General features: G+C 52.9%; 1 protein-coding gene across 5 annotated transcripts in view; it reads right to left on the bottom strand.

The window, feature by feature from the left end:
• CACNA1H (calcium voltage-gated channel subunit alpha1 H) overlaps window positions 1–17,366 on the bottom strand; it is a 210,229-nt gene extending 192,863 nt beyond the window's left edge. For 3 of the 5 annotated variants that reach the window (XM_039386435.1, XM_039386437.1, XM_039386434.1), the window contains exons 1-2: window positions 17,034–17,365; window positions 16,460–16,767 (exon numbers count right to left, since the gene is read on the bottom strand). In XM_039386435.1, the coding sequence (XP_039242369.1) occupies window positions 16,460–16,752 (293 nt within the window). In that variant the 5' untranslated portion in view covers window positions 16,753–16,767; window positions 17,034–17,365. Of the gene's footprint in view, window positions 1–16,459; window positions 16,768–17,033 lie in introns of all 5 variants that reach the window. The other 2 variants (XM_039386433.1, XM_039386436.1) reach the window with 1 other exon arrangement.
• Window positions 17,367–17,695: the final 329 nt, after the last annotated feature.

Below are 17,695 nucleotides of genomic sequence, written 5' to 3'. Positions count from 1 at the left end.
AAACACCCAGGGGTGCTCCTGGGCACTGCCAGGAACCCCCCTCGGGGCCAAGGAAACATCTCCCTCCTCATAAACCCCTCGTGGCTGTGTGGGATTAACTCCCACAGGTTGGAGACAACAAAAAACACTGCCTGGAGCAAGCAGGGAAAGCTTTCCTGGAGCCAGGGATGGCATCTTGGCAAGCAGAGCCCCAGGGAAGAAGCTCGTCCCGCTGGCACTGGGCCACCAAACCCTCCCTCCTATTAAAACGTCGGCCCTTTGCTGGTTGGGAAGCAAAAGGCCAGGGATTTGTTTTTCCAACACAGCCTTGGCTCCTCACAGAGGAATCAAAGTCTCAGCAAAGCCACCTACGCAATTTAAATCCTGATTGAAATCCCCCTGAGCAGAGCAGTGCCGAGGCACAGGTACCGTGCATGTGGGAGCAGCAGGGATGGATCATCCCGGGCAGGGACGGTGCCCAGGGTGAGGAACTGGCACCAAGAGAAGGGCTCAGGGTGATGGAACACCCAGCTCAGGGGTGGTGGCAGCACCAAGCCCCTGCTCCTCCTGCTTTCCATGATTCCCAGCTGCAGGAGCCCCGGCCGTGGCCCTCAGACGGGATTTTGGGGGATGGCACCTCCTGCCCTTCTCCAAGGCCAGGCTGTCCTGCATCTCATCACCCCCTCGAGGTGCCCATCCTGTGACAATTCACCTGGTGTTGCCCAAACACTGTATTTCCAGGAGGATTTATCCCACAGGGATCAGCTCTGCCGCTGATCCCAGAGCTGGGAGCAGGAACTGCTCCCCTGGATCTGAAGGCACCTGAGGCTGCACCTCCCCAGCCCAACTCCAAAGTCCAACCACTTCCAGAAAGCTCTTCATGGTCCTTACAGCCAAGATGTTCCTCCAAATCACTGGTTTTATGGAAAACTCCTTTCCATGCAGGATGCATTTCATCCCAAGGGAAAAGGATGGCTCCTGGAAGCAGCTCCTGAGCTGCCAGGCACCTGGGTGAAGGTTTGACTCTCTAAGCCTCATCCCAAGACACATTTTACAGCCCTTTACCAACAGATCCCTGGATTCCCATCCCATATTTCCACTCACAGGACAGTCCTTCCATTCCTGCACATCAAAGGAATTGGTGCCCCCCAGGATGCTCTGCCCACAGAGACCCCTCAGCACACAGAGAATACATTTATTTCCTAACTCACTGCTCTGCCCTGGACTTCTTCAAACAACAAAGACACGAAGCACCACATCCCTCCAGCACAGCTTGATGCTCTCCCAGGACACCAACCCCACGTGCTTCACCTTCCACAGCCCTGTCTGCTTTTGGAATGAGATCTGAAAAGCTGGAGTCACGTTCACCTCAACATCAGACATTCATTTTTGGCCAAGGAGCATCTGTGCAGCCAGCAGGGAAGGGGCCTGATCAGTCCCACGCCGACTTCCCACGTCAGGTTGGGTTTTATTTAACGGGATGGCTCTCCCAGGTCATACATCTCCAGCAGCCCAGGGTGAAGGAAGCGTTGCCTGATGTTTATAGTAACAAATCTGATAATCAAATACAGGCTGGTAAATGACAAACTGTTTATTTTCCCCCTCACATGAGGAATTCTTATAAAACCGCTGAAACATTCCATTTAAAAGTCATTTACGTGGCGACGCTCTGGGTGTTGTCATAAATCAGGGGAGAAACGGCCTCAGGAATCATTTCAGAGCCTCAAAATAATCCCAAACAGGAATTTTCTCTTCACGCTTCAACTGAGGAACATACAAGTGTATATATGTATATTTTTTTTTTCCCCTTAATTCAGACAAAAGGATAAATGGGAGTTTTGAGACACAAGTGGAGCAGCAGGAGCCGAGGGCTGGCTGGATGCTTCCACCTCCCTGTCCTGGCGGGATCACAGCAGACTTTGGATCCTTTACAATTTCCTTCCTTTGGGGTATCCAAGTAGGGGAGCCCAGCCAGGCATTTAAGGCACGGGGAACAAGATAACACCCGAAATTATGTCCATACCTTCCTAACTGGTTCCACTAAAGGAATGCAACTGAGTCAGTCCAAAGGTTTATCCACCTCCTGTCCTTGGCAGGGTAAATACACAGAGAAAAAGAACACAGAAACAAGGGAAAGTAAAGCAATAACCTTCCCTGTATTCAACAACCAGTGGGGATCTCTTGATCCAAAGGTCAATACAATAAATAAAACTGAATTAAACTTCCAGACTTTACCAAAGAAGCACCAGATTCCTGCTAGAAATTGTTAAATATCATTTTTCCAAGCAATGGCACCAGAGGCATCCAAACTGTACCAGATCCTGACCACACTCCAACCTCACTGATGTCCACAAATATCTCCAGGGGGAGGTTCTGCTCCAGATTAGGAAGATCAGCAGCCATTCATGTCAGAGCAGGTGGAAAAGGAAGATCATGGGAGCAGCGTCAGGTCCCCATGGGTTTGTTTCTGAACGTGGAATCCTCTCATCAGCACGCCTGAAACCTTCAGCTGGAGGACAACTGAGCCCTCAAAGCTCTTCATGCTCAGAATTCAGACACTTCCAGGAAAAAAAGGGATAAAAAAAAAAAAAAATCCCTCCTTTCCCAGCCTGCTCCAGTTTGAAGGATGTCAGCAGGGAAAGCCAGCTGCTGAGATCCCACCCTTCCCCCAGCCAGGGAACTGGGTGTCCACCCACATCTCACTTCAGATCCTAATTTGCTCCCTACTCCCCATCCGTGGTCAGAACCTTCCCCGGGAGCTCCAGCAGCCAAGGTTTGGTATCTCGTGGCCACCTGGCTCCTGAGACCTGTCCCTGCCCAGCCAGGGATGGCAGTGCTCCTGGAGCAGGGGGTCACCAGGCACACACGGAAAAACACCAAGAGCAGGGTGTTTTTCCAGCCAAAAGAGGTTCTCTGGGCTCAGCACTATCCAGGAATTTGAGCAGTGCTCAGATCCCCAGTGAGCACATGTCTCCCTGATCCCAGGAAGCATTGCTAGGAAACTGGGATACCCAAGGGGCTGCCTCCCAACACCCAAAGGGTTTGTGTCCAACAGGGGCAGATCAGGAGAGTCATCCATTATCCACATTCCAAAGGCTGGTAGGAGCTGCTGGGTCTGCCCTGGGAGCTGCAGCCATGAGTTTGTGAACGGGGATAAAGCACTTCCACCCACCAGAAAGGCAAACCAGACCCTGCCCACAGCCCTGGGACCTCACAGTGAATTTAGTCAATGCTGACATTATCCCAAAGTTCCTCCGGCCCTCTGCAAAGAGCATCTGGAAAAACAGGAACCGATCATACTTTTATCAAATAGGCACAGGATCAAGGATCATTCCAGAAATACTCTGATAAATGTGGAGCTTTCTTCAGGCCCAAGTGATTCCCTCCAGAAAGGCTGAGACCTGCACAGCTGCCCCTGGATCCAGCCTGCCCGATTCCCATTCATATTCATGGGCCGGAGAGAACAAGAACTTCCACAGGAAGACTGATTTTTTCCTCAGCTTTCTTTCCAATGGCCAGACTGAATCTCTTCAGGGTGGAAGCTCAGTCAGGCTCTGAATGAGGAACTGAAGCTTTTGGAAGGCTCTTGGCTCCCCAGCCCGCGGGAAGGGCAGCGCGTCGCGGCGTTCCAGGGAAAACAACACGCGGAGCCCGATTGATCCCGTCCTTCTTGGCAGCCCCGTGGCACACACCAGGGCCGGGAGCCTTTTTAGGGATGCTGGTCCAGGCATTCCAAGGCAGACAGCATCCCGTGGATGTCTGGTGCCCTTGCTGCGGCAGGCGGGGTGGCAGTTGTTTGGCACCGGATCTCTCCAGGAGCCGTTGGAAGTTGCAGAAAAGCTGGACAGCATCCAAAGGGAGACTGGAGCAGGACAGGCTGCCGGGGCCAAGCGCATTCCTTGAGCACTGCCTTCCCTGGGGGAGGATGTGTCTCCCTCCCTGCTCCACAGCCCGAGGATGGGAAGGCATTCCAAGGCAGACAGCATCCCGTGGATGTCTGGTGCCCTCGCTGCGGCAGGCGGGGTGGCGGTTGTTTGGCACCGGATCTCTCCAGGAGCCGTTGGAAGTTGCAGAAAAGCTGGACAGCATCCAAAGGGAGACTGGAGCAGGACAGGCTGCCGGGGCCAAGCGCATTCCTTGAGCACTGCCTTCCCTGGGGGAGGATGTGTCTCCCTCCCTGCTCCACAGCCCGAGGATGGGAAGCCCGGGGTGACCCCAGGAGTGATTCCTTTGGAGTGAGGTGTCCACGAGCTCTGCTGCAGGGGGAAAAAGAAATTCCAAGCCTCCTTTCCAAGGGTCGTTCAGCACTGCCTGCTCCCAAACTCCTGCCACTCTGCTGTGCTGAGGCTCCATCCCAGCGTGCAGGACGAGCTCTGCTGCACCGTGACCTCGGCTCCCCTGCCAAGGACACGCAGGAGGACGTGGTGATGAGGGAATTCTGAGGGCTCTGGGAAGGAGCTCGGAGGAGGCGAAGCGAGAACAGAACAACAGGCTCAGTTCTGTCTCAGACAGCAGCAGACAGTCCGAGGTGGAAGTGCACTGTCTGGGGAATGCTCCAAGGAAGCCCAGCATCCCACCGGAGCGTCCCGGCTGTTTTGGTAAGACACTGTTAAAGGCCCAATTCTCTAAACACAAGTCACTCTTTGTACAGATCTGGGCTGGAAATGTTACATTAAACCCCCTCCTTTGCCTCGCTCTGCAACTGCCAAGGAAAAAAAAAAATACCACGAGCCCGGGATGTTTCCTTTGCTATCTGGAGTTATTTATAATAAACTCTGACTGAACTGCACACCCGGGGCCAGAGGAGCAGAGGAAGCAGATGAAGGGTGGTAAAGCTCACCCTGCAATCCATCACTGCCCCAAAGCCCTGCTCAAACCAGGCACAGGTCTGGCTTCCATCAGGCAAAGCCAGGAAACGTGGGGTTAAGGCCCAGCTTAAACTCGGTCCTTAAGTGCCCCCTGACATGCTGGGACTCCAGCAGTGCTGATGCCTCCAGGGCATCAGCTGATGCCTCCTGCCTCGTCTGCACTTGGCTCTGCCCCAACGGGAGCTGTAGAAGGAGTCTGGGAACCCCACACGGCCCCACCTTCCTCACCCTGATGGAGCACCGGGGTCAGACGGGTCACACACGGGTCAGAGCCCACCAGGCTGAGGAGCAAACAGCTCCATCCCACCTGAGCACTCCTCCAGCCCCAGCTCCCAGAACCGGTATTAGGGCTGACATTAAACTGCAGGGCTGACTCAGAGCTGAGGATGTTTTATCCTCCTGAATTTCTCTCCAGCCTATGAAGGATCACAGGTTGCCAAGACACACCACCTCACACGTAGCTCCTCTTTCTTGTGAGGAGCTGGTGGCTTAAATCCATCCTTCAGGTGATGTTGCTGTGACACCAACTCATCCCGGGGAGCAGGATGTGCTTTCAGACATTTAGAGCTCAACTGGCAGCTTATGAGGACAAAGTGATGCAGAGCAGGCAGGGGATTGATCTTGCCCAGCTGATCCCTCTTGTCTGACTTAAAGGCAAACTTCACAGCCCTTCCTGGAATGAACAGCCCTGCTGGGTCACAGGAGGCCCAGGGGAATGCACAAGCACAACAGGGAACAACAGCCTATCAGTAGTGGAAGTGGCCACAGAGCCCATGGGCAAAAATCAGGATTAGGTAAGTAAAACACCAGAAGCTGGGACTGCTGGTGTCCATGTCACAGCCACTGAGCTGAAGTTATTCCCCTCTCCTCACCCACGAGCTCTGCCTGTCCTCCCTCAAGCCAACAGAGATTCTTTGGGAGCATTTGTGCAGCACTGACAACACAGCTTTATAAATTCATCCTGATCTCTGGTACCCATTTCTCAGATCAGGTTCTGCTCAGGTGGATATGAACTATTTTGAAGATGCTTCCCAGGAGGAATTACAGGCTCCTGTGTCACAGGGTTTTCCCCCACCTCCACCTCTGCACAACCCTTTCCAAATCACCCCCTTGCTCCTCCCTCACCTCCTCCAAAAAGCCTCCAACTCACTCTCTCTCCGAAGCATTCCCAGCCCAGATTCCCTCTCACTTCCAGCTCTCTGACACCTGGAGCAGCTCTGGGCTCAGCCAAGTGCTGCCCTGATGCAAAGTGGCTCCGTGATTGATTGTTCCAGCACGTGGGAAGCAGCTCCTTGAGCTCCAGCCCTCAATGAACACTCCCAGGAAAGCCTGGTGGGTGCTCACCAAAACCTCAGAGCTACAGAGGAACCAGCAGTGACTCAGCAGGGCCTGGGAAATTTCAGTGAGAGACAAGTTTTCTTTTAAGGAAAAACTTTAAAAAAGTGAAATTAGAGTCAATGTGGCCTTAAGACAACCCTCAATCTTGCTGGGGCTGAGCAGGTTTTTTTTCCAGTCACTACACCCTGCTCTGGAAATGGGATAAAAGATTTTGGTTCATCCTAAGGGGGGTCAGGAGGCTCCAGGTTGGGGATGGAGCCACTGGAGCAGGACTTGTACATGGGACAAACACTGAAGCAGGGTCAGGAAAACAAGAGTGAGCCTTCAATGTGGGATGAAAAAATCTGGGCAGCTGTGAAATCCCTCTACAAATCCTCAGTGATGGAATGACCCCCAACTTCCAGAGCTCCCCTTTTTAAATCCCAAATTACCAGCTCAAGATCAGGATCAAGGAGTCTGTTCAGTAAAACAGCAGCTTTCTTAAAGTTTGCTTCCCCTCACTGTCACCTCTCCCACTTGTCTGCCTGTGCCCAGAAGCTCAAGTATGTTAAATTTCAGCTTAGAAAATAAAAGATTCAGGAGAAATAGGTGCTATTTTATTTTTTTCTCCCCCTCCTCAAGAGTTGCTCTGCACTGTTCAATCCTCCAGGCTACGGAATTCAATAAACCAGAATGTTTGGATCACTCGGAGCTGCCTCAGCCCCCTCAGAGCCAAAGGAGCTGAGATTTAACAACAAAATCCCAGAGTGCATCACACCCCCACAGACTGTGCACAAACACACCTCCAAAAGGGCCTGGGAATGAGAGGCTGGGGATTTACGGTGTGTTTAGGGAGAAATCCTGCCCCTGGACTCATCACTGAGATTCCCTGACCTGGAATACGTGGCTGAAGAATAATCTTGGTTTCATTCCCAAACCCAAAGTGCTGCTTCCCTACACACCTCCCCAGGGGAAACCCAAAAGCAAGGACAAAGACCTCAGGGATTCCTCATTTCACCCCAGGACTTCCATCTCCAACTCTGGCAGCATCCTATGGACTGACCCATCCAAGGAATTCACTTCTTGCCAATCTCCTCCAGAAAGGTTTTCATTCCTTTGCAAAGCCAGTGAAGCCCTTTCTGCTGGAAACAGCAGCACATTCACCCTGGAAGGGCACAGTTAGGTCACCCCAAAGCTGAAGGAAGAGAGAAGGTGTCAGGTGACCTGATTGTGGCCTTCCAGGACCTGAAGGGAGCCAAGGAAGAGAGAGAGGGACTGGAGTGGCAGGACAAGAGGGAATGGCTTCCCAATGACAGAGGGCAGGGTTAGATGGGATATTGGGAAGAAATTCTTCCCTGTAAGGGTGGTGAGGCCCTGGCTCAGGTTGCCCAGAGAAGCTGTGGCTGCCCCTGGATCCCTGGAAGTGTCCAAGGCCAGGTTGGACGGGGCTTGGAGCAACCTGGGCTAGTGGAAGGTGTCCCTGCCCATGGCAAGGAGCTGGAACAAGATGATCTTTAAGGTCCCTCCAAAGCAAAACCACTGTGTGATTCTAAGACCTAAAGCCACACTCCCACATATTAACTGTGCCCACACAAACGCTGCCTTTCTGTTCCTCTGCTTCCCCATCAGCTGTGCCCAGAGAACTTCAGTCTGTGGTACCCAACCCCACGTTTTGCTTTGTCTCCAGGGAGCTCTTCATCCATCCCTCTCTCTGTCATCCCCAAGGAAAGAGGTGTCAGCTCCTCCTTTCCCTCCCTCCCCACGTCAAGCAGCTGCCTGGGCTGCAGCTCCTCCGAGACCTCGATGCAAATATCTGTGTTCTCATCACAACCCTCCGAGGGATTCATGGGACAACAGGAAAAATCAAAACAGACAGCAGAGTGGGGAGGAGAGAGCGACGGGGATCCAAGAGTTCGGCTACGACAAGCTCCGCACGGATCCCGAGGGATGCTCCCCCCCAGAACACCCCTGTTCCCAACATTCATCCACCATCCCAGCTGATGGGAGTCTCCAGCCTTCTGGAACATGCTGCAACTTCTGGTTTAACTTTCTGCAGCAAAATCTTCCAGGATATTTGATATCCAGGCAAATCCTCTCGCTCTGCACCGCAAGGATGGAGGGAATGGGCCAGGAGCAGCCACATGGCTTGGGTTCACCCTCTGAATAGCTGTGCACACAGAAAGTCATCCAGGGATGGCTTCTGGAGGCCCTGATTTGGAGCAAAATGGCAAAATAGTGGGAGCATTGTGAGGACACACAATTTCCATCTGTCCATTGGAACGGGCAGAATTAGCTCTGGGAGCTGCTCAGTTAATCCACTGCCAACCCAGCCTGCCTGGTACAGCGCTCAGAGCAGATTTGGACTAAGGGAAAGAAAGAGGAAAATTGTCTCTTACAGCTGCATCTTGTCAAAGCTCCCCTGCCCTGCCCTCGGAAGCTCCGGCGCGACCGCTCCGATCCTTCCCCGCGGCGGGAGGTTGGGAAGAGCCCTGGAAGCCCTGCCCGGAGCTCATCAGCCTCTAATTCACTTCCAATTTGTCTCTATGCAGGCTGATGACTCCTAATTGCTGCTTCAGAAATACAGTGCTGCCCCTGATGATTTGAAGTTGGGCCAAGTTAGCTTGGAATTAACTATTAGGGGAGATCACGGAATAACTCCCCTCCTATCCCGGGCAGTTAATATTCACTTAAAAGTGTATTTAAAGTCACAAGGTTGCTTGGGCAGCTGGATTAAGGGATTGGACGCAAGCACCAGCTGCTACCTTAAGAATTAAGGGCAAAAGCTGAGCTCAAGTTCTCTTCAAACATCTGTGTAAAGAGCAGGAACATATTTTCTTGCGTGAGGTTTTATCCTCGGTGGCCGAGGCACGGGCTGGACACCCAACCAGGTGGAATTCAGCGTGGTAAAGGTAAAAACACACCTGTGTGGCTTTGCCTTTGCACCCCTGGGGCTCTTCCCTGATTTCCAGCAGCCTAAGGACGTGCCAGAGCACGAGCTGGAAGTATAATCCAGAGGAAAACTAATGGCAGTGAGTAGGCAGCTCAGTGCGCCTTGTCTGCCGAAGCAATTGAAAACCAAAACAAAAACCACACAAACACGGGGAGAAAAACATGATTCAGAGTTCATTGACTGTAAATGAAAGCGATCCCAGAGGCTCTAATGGAGTTACTCCAAACACGTCACTCGGAGCACGGAAGAGAAAGCCAAGATTTCGCTTCCGAGGGATCCAGCCCCAGCCCCAAAACACCAGGTAACGAAGCCAAGGGAAAGCTGACCTTAAACTCATTTAGAATAAATCTAACCCCACTTTCTCATTCAAAAATTTCAGCAAATCATCTCAGACAGAGTTTTATGAAAATTCAGAAAAGTATCTACACCAATTTGGGGTTACAATCCTCAAATTCATCCCTGGGGATGAGCTATAGGCTCCAACCTGTGCCATAAATCAGCACAGTGCAACCCCTGTGATGCACTGGTTTATGTTTCTAAGGGATTTGCCACCTTGACACGCTGGGAAAAAAAAATACATATGGACTCAATCCATAACCCAAACCTGCAAACAAACTGCAAATTGGAACTGTATTTATTGCTTTGACCAGATCTGGGGTGAGAGAACCGAAGGCAACTGGGAAAACAAAGTGGGCTCTGGGATGAGTCTGTAAATGCCATGGAAAGTGGCAAATGAACTGTTCTGAGGGGTTATAAATTACAGTCTGAAACTAAATAAGTAAATTGTAGATATTTCAAAGAGATTATGAGGAATCTGTAGTAAAATCTGATGCAACAAGTTGGTGCCTCTCAGTTTGCACTGGAGGGGAATCTCCAGCACAGAACAATTTAAAATAAATCAGCAGGAAAGGAGAAGTACAAACAAAAATATCCCAAAATAATTTTAATTGCTATTTTCAGCAAAACTGTGCACAGAGTAAATTTGGATATGGATCCAGAGACTGATAACTTTAGAATCCATTAGCTTTTGCAGCAATAAAAGCACTAATCAGGTTAAAGGCTGAGGGAGGCAGGATTTTTCTGAGTGCATTTGCAAATTAAACCTGCTCAGAGATACCTGCTGGAATCCTGAACGGTACAACAGGGAGATAAATCCCTAAAACTTCACAAGCTGCACTCTCAGCTTGGAATTCAAACCCCCTGGAAAAGGGCAGGGGATACACAGTCAGTCTCCTTGGGATAAGGGAGAGATCAGGACTGGGATTGGGGGAGGTTTTAAATATGATTTACTTATTTAATATTATATTTCATTAAAGCCAACAATATAAATTTATTTTCATTATTTATCTCTCTGATTTCCTTTGTGCACACTTTGCTCAGTGGAGTTTGTTTTTTTTTTTTGGTTATTTCATCAGATAATTTCACATTTCCATTCCTGGACATCCCATCCTATTTTTTCCTAGTTTCCCTGCACTCTCACTCCTAAGCACATCCAGGTGTTACCAAAGAGCTCTGGCAAAACCTCATTCACTTGGGAATAGCTTTCTAACCCTTTTTTTTTGGCTCCAAAATCATTTTTAGACATTAATTTTAAACCAACTGTTTGAATGTGCGGAGACTTCAACACCTCGCTCGGAGCATCCACCCCCTGCCCACACTGCCAGGGTTTGCCCAAATATCCCAGACTCCAGAAGGGATTCCCAGCCCTGAGACATATTCCAGAGTTTGCCAAGAAGACAGGAATAAAGGCATTTCCCAGAGGTGCAAGGGATGAGCAGCACTGAAGGAATTCGGGATGCAATCAGAGGTCGGGGACGATGGTTTGGAGGACCACGACAAGCCCAAAAAACCTCTCAAAGACAAAACTCGGGACTAAACTGTTGCTGAAACGTACTGAGCCATCACAGAGCACCAAAACAGGAGCTAAACCAACGTATTTTTAGAGGAGTTACAATTTCCAAGGCTTTTCTTCCCTCAGTTTCCCAATTGCTCGTCACCCCACGGGCGACGCCGTTGGATGTGCAGCACCCGTGCCTCTCCCGGATCCAGTGGGCATCCTGGATGCTCAGCAGCTCCCAGGAGCATCCAGGGAGGATGCTGAGGCCAGGAATACATATTTATTCCCCCCCTCCCCGGGTTTTTCCACAGCCCACTAAATATTTTAGCTGCGATATTTATACTGGGAGATGACAAACAACGATGGGGTCAAACCCTCCCCTTGCACTTGTCAGGAGACAGGAGGAGTAAGAGCAGATTGAAAGCAAAGCTTTCCTGAGAAAGCTGCTCAAATCTTATTATAGAGCAAGCAAATGAAGGTGGTCCAACTGCTGGGAGCTCTCACACACGGTCACTTCCACCCACACCTCGTGTCCAACCCCCCAAAAATCCCAAAGTGCTACACACTCCCACGAGCCAGAGCACAGCACTTGTGCAACAAGGAGAACTGCAAACCTCGTGTCAGAGAACAATTTATAACAGTGCCAAGCGAACAGCTCAGCCCAGGATGAAGAACAGGATGACAAAGTGAAGACCAGGCTGTCAAAAAAGCAGAGCAAATAAACCGTTTTGCTCAAAATGCCTTTTTTTCGGCATCCGAGTGTACAGACACTTATATTGAGGAATGCTGGAATTCACACACGTCACTCTGGATCTCAGGTCTGTCCTGAAGGGCTTGTAAGGGCAACCAGCAGGTAGAAGCACTTCAGGGAGAGAGAAATTAAAAAATTCAACCCCAGATGTGAAGCAAGCAGAGACTCCCCCCCCCAGGCAGGAGAGCAGAGCCAACCCCCCAGAAATCAGCTGGCACCGGGATGCTCAGGAGCCTCTGGAGACCATAAACCAGCAGAGGGTTTCTTCTGACTAAGGCACACAGAATCCAACCTCTAATGAATCACGGAGTGTTTTTATGAATCACTAAATAAGCAGCAAAGTTGCTGGAGCTGTGGCAGAGCCGCGCTGCAGAGCCGAACGCCCCGTGCTGGGATGGGCAGCAGCTTCTACTGGTGCTGAGTCTGACATCCCAGTGCCAGCCCCTTTCTCCCATCAGTTGGAGAGTAAAACCTTTTGGAGCAATGAGACGGACACAAAGGCAACACAAGCTGGTCTGTGAACCAGCAAAGTCCAGGAGATGCTGCCAAACCCTCCCCGTCGAGGGACTGACCACAAGTGAGTCAACACTTCATTGATCAAAGCAGCAGCAAAATAATATATTAAAGGAAGCCCCATCTGACACAGGTATCTGTAGAGCCACGAGGTAACAGAGCTTTGGGAAGAGCCAGGAAAGGACCTTGGGGGTGGCAAACCCCCAAATCCTGCTCTAACCACCCAACGTGCACGCCGAGTACACAAACTCCCACCCACAGGCCTCTATAAATAAACCCACGTAGGAGATCCAGGCCTGAAGAAATAAGTAAGTTTGCTTCCAATTATAAGTGCTTTAAAAAAAAAAAAAAAAAAAAAGGGAAATTAAAAGTACATCAGTAAAACAGAGGGAAAACACGACTTGAAGGCGAAAATTCAGTTTCAACCATTGTATCACAACAACTGTATTTGTATATTTGGGCTGTGGATTTGCTCGGAACTGGGAGGTACAAGTGACTTTGTGGTTGGAGGTGGGTTTGGAGGTAACCCTGGAGCTCAGGAGGAGACTCCTGTGCTGGAACCATCACTCAGCAAGGCTGGGGAATGACACTGCACAGCAACAGCTCGACTAAAGTCAACCCTGACAGCAGCCCCAGAGCCTGGCCCAGCACCTCCTGCTCCTCTGATTGACTCTGATTATTGCTCCCACACCTGAAAACCAGCCCCTGCCACACCTTTGGCTTTGAGAATTTGGAACCTGGTCGGGTTTATTAACACAAAACCACACAAATAGGAGGGCGAGGGGGACAGGATTTTTTTTTTCCCCCAGGTTGTTCTTAACATTCCCAGAGCAGCCCAGCTATTAAAAACACAACAGTGCATCTCCTGCCTCTGCCCACCCCCCGTTTTCCCGGGATGCGCCCGCGTGCCTCCGGCTCCGCGGATTCCCGGCTCCGTAAGCTGATCCCCCCACACCTGTCCCCCCGGGAACCAGGCAGGGGCTTTTTTTAGCCATTCCTAAGCCTTGGCAGTATAACCCCCCCTCCTGCTGAAGCCACAGAGGCAAACCACGCTTTTGGCCCAGCCACGCAGGGTTTCCACCTGCTCCAGGCCACAGGTCTGGGCTGCCTCTGCTTCCCGAAAATATTTGGAGTGGTTGGGCGGCACTCGGGGGATCTGGATGGACAAAGGGTTGCTGGGAGCCCCCCCCCATGAGGTGCCCTCAGTGTCACTTCCCAGCCCACAGTGGCATTTGGGTTTTTGGGTGCTGATGTGCCCAGGTTTGCGGTACAGAGCCCGTGGCACAGTGGGATGCAGCTCCTGCCCCTGCCAGGAGCATCCCACGGGACCAGCCTCAAACCCATCAGGAACTGGATCCCAAATGCAAAGGACGGGACACCTGGGAGCTGAAACATCACAGGGAAACACATGGAAGCGCACTCCCACCCCAGGAAACACTCGGTGAGCACAGGGAGAAGGGGTATATGGGACAAGACCTTCTCCTCTCTCCCCACAAAATAAACCCCAAGGAGAGTAAAGGACAAATCCCTTGGCAAAAAAAAAAAAAAAAAAGCCTCATCAAAGGCACCTGATTTTAAGAAGGACTTAATGCATCCCAGGTGAGAGAGCACCTCAGAGAAGCTCCTCAGACTGAGATTTTAGGAGCCCTCACAGTCACACCCCTTCCTTCTGTAACAGAGGGAAATCTTTTAGCAAACCTGAAGCTCATTCTGGTGGTTTATGGATTTGTGCTTCTGCGTGGGCAGGAAGAGTCACCAAAGCCACACACCCGGCCAGAAACCACCTTCTTTTGTCATCTTTTAAGTTACTCTTCCCCCTGGGACAAGCACCTGGGCAATCTCAGCCCTCAGCACACTGATCTCCTCCTCCAGTCTCCCCATGCAGCTGCTTTCCAAGTGTCCCAACCCCGTGGTGGTGGCACTTTGTCCCCCAGCTCCAGACCTCTGGCTGCCTAACACACACTCAGCACCTGAGCCAGGCACACAACTCCTCCCTTCCAGGGGGCTCCAAAAATCACAGCCACCTCTCACTAAGAAACTTAAAAGTTGCCTCCAATGGATTTTCTCATGGAGACTGGGAGAAGGGGAAGAGATCCCAGCAAGGAGCTCGTCCCTGTGGCTGTGAGACATCACGAGCTTTGCTCTGCTACACCCAAAACACTCTGGCTCTGACAGCACCAACAGCGCAACCCAGGGCTTGGGGAGGGTTATTAACCACAAAAAACCCCAGCAGAAGTAATGGGAGACAGCAAAAATTGGGCATCTTTAAGGGAAATTAAAAGGAGAGGCCAAATGGAACAGATGTCGGGTTTTCTCTGCCACTGCACTGACAACATTTTTGCCTCCTTATCAATAAAAAACTTTTTAAAAGGAGAAAAGGAAATCATCATGGTACTAAGGAGGGAAGGGACCACAAGAGAGAAAACGCATAAATTAGATAAAATGATGATCCACATGCAGACCTCCTGCCACCAGTTATATCTGCACCTCTATAAGCAAATAGATATGATGGTATGGAAATTAGGAGACAGTTAGTACAATTGCCATCACCATCTCCATCTGATATCGTGTCAGATGGGTAAGGTTTGGCAAAGAACTCGCTCTCCTGTGAATTCTGAGGGGGGAAATCAAAGCCCAGCCTCACCCTCCGGCAGCAGGAGCAAACCTGAACCCTCCCTCCGAGCTGACACTGCTGTGGTTTTCTCCTGCTGTCAGTGGTACTGATTTTGGGGAGGCCAAACCCTGAGTACTGCGTGGGGAGAGACCCCTCAAAGCCAAAAGAAGAGAAGGCTTCTCCCTCCTGCTCCTTCCCGAAGTTTTAAAACACCATCACCTGATTTAAGGGGAGAAATCTGCCCTGCCTCACTCTCAGCTGTGACAGGAACACAGTGCCCTCTCCAAGCCCTTCCAGGGCCAAGACTATGACTTTTTTATTACGGAACTATCATTCTGTTTAACACTTCCATGGTTAAGCATTGCTTGAAGCTCAGTTCCTTGTTTACTTCTCCCTCCCACCTGCACGTGCAGAGGAGCCCCGTTGCCCCCTGGCAAGGGTATAAAGCAGAACTACCTGCAAAACTCAACACTTTGGGCAAACCTCAAGCAAACAAGGCCATAAAAATTGTGGGGTTTTCCCTCTCCAATTCTTTCTCCTACTAACAGCCCAAGGCAGCGTTCTGGGGAGGACTGAGCAATTCCTACAACCAACAAGGCTGGACTCGGCGTTGTTGCTGAGGAGAACGGGGATCTGGGAGGCTCAGGGGTTTCTCTGGTTAACTGAAGTGAGATCAATAATAACCATATTAATAAATAATGGGTTTAATAGCAGCAGGATAGAGGCAGCAAACTGCAGGCAGGTATTGGGGGGGGAGGGAAAAGCATTAATTATCCACACAATGCCAGTGCTCCAAGCACAGCTAAAAGCTCACTCTGGGAAGATTATCACGACAGACTGACAACTCTCACTTGCACACAAGCATTTCGGGTAAAATTCAATTTTCTGGCTGTCACAGTCGAGAGGAACACCCTGCTGTCTACTATTTCACATTAATAAACTCAGTAAAGGACACAGGGGATGGGGAGAGATTGTTCTCTTCCTTCCCTGCCTGCAAGTTGCAGAAGAACAAAAGCAAAAGGAGAGTTTTGGGGAGCAAAGGCACGTGCTTTTCCCAAAGCAACTCCAACCCGCTCCATTTCTCCCCTCCGGGAAAGTGCACATGCACTCCCGGCTCTTACATAAACACAGGAGGGTCAGCGCCTGGCTGAGATTCCCCACCACGGCTAAAATAAATACGAGGTTGTCTTTTAAACTTCACTCCTTCCCACCCCAGAGAGAGAGGAGGGGAGCTGAGGGGTTCTCCCCTCTGTGGGTGCTCAGGGGCTGCAGCTCAGCACCCTCCAAGGTCGGGCACCTCGTCCTGCCGCCCGTCCCGGACAGGCGGGCGATGCTGGTGCAGCAAACGGGACCTTGGCGTGTGTGTCCCCCTCCCAGAAGGAGCCCAGAGGGATGAACACGGGCGAAACACGCTCCCTGCATGTCCCGCTCCCACAAAACCCCCCGTCCCCCTTCCCGAGGGGGACGCCCAGAGCGGGGACGCGCTGGGGACGCTCAGGGGACCGCGGTGGCTTCGTGCCATCCCCATGCGCTGCTGGGAGCGGGGAGCCCGCGGGATGCGGAGCCCTGACGGGATGCTCCGGGCACGGGGGACATCCCGGGGGGCGCGGTGTCCCTCGGGAAAGGATATGGATTACAGACCAGCCTGAGGCACCAGCTGCGCGGGCGGGTGGTTTGCTTGAGGCAGAAGAAGGCGGTGGGTGCCAGCGCCGGGTAAGGCACCTGCTCCTCCTCCTCGGAGGCCAGGTCGGGCGGCGGGTCGCGGCCGGGGGAGCCGGCGGGGCTGGAGCCGGAGCCGGAGCCGGAGCCGGTGCCGGCATCCTCGGGCGGCTGCTCGGCGGGGCGGCGCGGCGGCGGCGCGGGGATGGGCACCCGCACCTCCCCGGCCGGGCGCGGCGGCTCTCGGCTCTCGCCATCACTCATGGTCGCGGCCAGGACCTGCGGGGCAAGGGCAGGGGGTCAGGGGCTGCGGCCCCCCCGGCGCCGGGGAAGCTCCCGCCGGGTCCCGGCGCTGCAGCCACAACAAAGGCGGGCGGGGGGAGGTCGGAGCCTCCGCCCGGGCGCGGCCGCTCCCGCCCCCCGGCGAGCTGGGGCTCCCTCCGGAGAAGCTCCGCCGCCCCCAGGTACCCCCTCCCGGCTTTTCCCTTTATATTTTGGGGGATGGAAAATTGCTTGTGGGGTTTGCGGGGGGGTGTGTGTCCTACCTTAGTTCGGCGGAGCGCGGTGTTCCCAGGGGCATAGCCGTGCCTTCCAGCTCACATGGGACCAGGCGGCAATCGGGGCTCCGGGAGACGGCGGAGCTTCCCCCCCCCCCGGCACGGCAGCACCCCCAAAATCCAGCGGGGGGGAGCCGGGGCTCGGCGTGCGGCGCCCGCCCGCAGGGATGGAGGAAGGCTGGCGAGGAGGAGGATGGAGGAGGAGGAGGAGGAGGAGAGGTGGCGGCGGGAGCCCTTCCCGAGCCTCGCGGAGCCTCTCCCGACGGTAAATCCCAAGGAGCGAGCGGGGAGCTCCGCAAAGCTTCGCCCGCGCTGAACAGGAAACTTCGGATTTACCGGGGGAGGAGGGAGAGCGGAGGGGAGGGGAGCGGAGGGGAGGGGAGAGGCGGGGGCGGCGGGGGCGGGCGGCCGGGAGGAGCCGGGGCAGCCCCGCGGGGCGGGCCGGGGGCGGGGGGGCTCCGGCATCGCCCCCTCCCCGGCCTTTGTTCGGGCTCCGGGCGGTGGGTGGGGAGGGCAGGTCACCCACGAGTGGAAGAAGGAGGTAGGGACCCCCCCACCACCACCAGCACCCCGGGAGGTGGAAAGGACTTTGCGGAGGGGGGGGGACCGCGTTTGTCCCCTCCCTGGGGCGAGGGATGCGCGGCTCCGCT

The sequence above is a fragment of the Pipra filicauda genome, unplaced genomic scaffold (genome assembly GCF_003945595.2).
Source record: "Pipra filicauda isolate LSUMZ 115617 unplaced genomic scaffold, ASM394559v2 scaffold483_size702785_pilon, whole genome shotgun sequence".
Classification (NCBI taxonomy): domain Eukaryota; kingdom Metazoa; phylum Chordata; class Aves; order Passeriformes; family Pipridae; genus Pipra; species Pipra filicauda.
Note: the sequence above shows the minus strand (reverse complement) of the source record. Positions and strands in the feature narration are given on the sequence as shown.